Genomic DNA, 1,657 nt, shown 5'->3' on the forward strand with positions numbered 1-1,657 from the left:
CCTATATAGGGATCTGAACCTGTGGCCTTGGTGTTATCAGCACCACAGTCTCCCAAGTGAGCCACGGGCTGGCCCTGGAACCTGACTTTTCCGAAAACTTTCATCAGCCTTATTGATTAGAGGTTTTTTGAATCAAAACATTATTTCTGGTGTTCACCCTAACTCATTTATCAAGTCGTCATCACACAGTGGCTGTCGTATGTCTTTAAACCAGCAGCACGTGTGTGGAAAGTGAAGTCGGTGGGCACGCGGACGGGGCGGTGGGACGCGGAGGGACCGCGGGCTCCCTAGGGCCCTTCCGTGTCCTGCGCTCATGGAGGAAGTGAGTGCAGTTCTCGAAGACGCAAACGGGAAAGAAAAGCAGGAATAAGATAAGAAAGGGTGTGAGGGAGGGGACACCGAGGCTGCCTGGGTTCCCATGCTGGCCTGCGTCCCCCGCCGCCTCTCTTCATTGTGAGTTTTAAGCAGGAATCCGCTCCTGCCATTGACACGCGTCTCACAGACGCTGAGACTTAACTCCCTGTCAGCCAACGGCACGTGGCCTGACCGCGAGGACTGAGGCCACAGCGATGGTCAGCTTTCCGTCGCTTGGGCACTTAGCTGGACAACCTCATGTCACTCTCATGAGGAGCCTGTGATGGAGGCACAACTGTCACCATCTCATACTCTCACACCGCCCGGCCCCGCCCACTCGGGTCGGCACTCCTCCCTCAGCCCCTCCCACTCTGAGGTCGGCACTCCTCCCTCAGCCCCGCCCACTCTGGCGTCGGCTCTCCTCCCTCAGCCCCGCCCACTCTGGTCGGCTCTCCTCCCTCAGAGCCCCGCCCACTCTGAGGTCGGCTCTCCTCCCTCAGCCCCTCCTAATCTGCAGTCGGCTCTCCTCCCTCAGTCCCGCCCTCTCTGGCGTCCGAGCTCCTCCCTCAGAGCTCCGCCTACTCCGGCGTCCGCACTCCTCCCTCAGCCCCTCCGCTCTGCGGGAGGCGGGAGCCCGGATGTTGGTGTTGTCGGTCAGTTGTCGGGGCATTAGGGGGCGCTCCAGACCCTTTTCAGATCCACGGAGTGGGGACAGGAGCGCGGAGCGCCGCAGCAGCGGTGGACTGAGGAGCCTGCCCGGGGAGCGGCGCCGCGGACCAAGTAGGGCACAGGTGAGGGGCTGAGACTCCCGGCAGAGGCAGGGGAGGTAGCGGCGGACTGAGGAGACTGCGAGGGCAGGAGTGGCCGACGGTAGGAGCGGGGCCGATGGCAGTAGCGGGGTCGAGGGCAGGGGCGACGGGGCCGAGGGCGGGAGCGGGGCCGAGGGCAGTAGCGGGGTCGAGGGCGGGAGCGGGGTCGAGGTTAGGAGGGGCGGAGGGGCCGAGGTTAGGAGCGGCGGGGTGGACCAGGTAGGGCTCGGATGAGGGGCTGTGACTTCCCACCGAGGCAGGGGAGGTAGCATCTGGCTGAGAGGGCGGCGCGGGGAGCCTAGGGAGGGTCCCCCGAGGCCCGATGGGGAGGGGAGGGGCGGCGGAGGCCAGCGGGGTTGGTGGGGGGATGGAGACGGCGGGGTGCCCGGCCCTGGCAGGGAGAGGAGAGCCGGCATCCCTTCCCGCGCCGGGCTCGCCTTCTCCGCGGGCTGCTGCGGAGCGGCCGGCAGGCGGGGCTGGGGCCGGGCCGGGGC

At 66.0% G+C, this 1,657-nt stretch overlaps 1 protein-coding gene across 1 annotated transcript; it reads right to left on the reverse strand.

Annotated features, from left to right (window-relative positions):
- Window positions 1–850: 850 nt before the first annotated feature.
- LOC103610701 (proline-rich receptor-like protein kinase PERK2) lies at window positions 851–1,435 on the reverse strand. The gene has a single exon (XM_008594811.1). It carries the CDS (start codon window positions 1,433–1,435, stop codon window positions 851–853), a length of 585 nt encoding a protein of 194 aa, XP_008593033.1.
- Window positions 1,436–1,657: the final 222 nt, after the last annotated feature.

The sequence above is a fragment of the Galeopterus variegatus genome, unplaced genomic scaffold (assembly GCF_000696425.1).
Source record: "Galeopterus variegatus unplaced genomic scaffold, G_variegatus-3.0.2 Scaffold11632, whole genome shotgun sequence".
Taxonomy (NCBI): domain Eukaryota; kingdom Metazoa; phylum Chordata; class Mammalia; order Dermoptera; family Cynocephalidae; genus Galeopterus; species Galeopterus variegatus.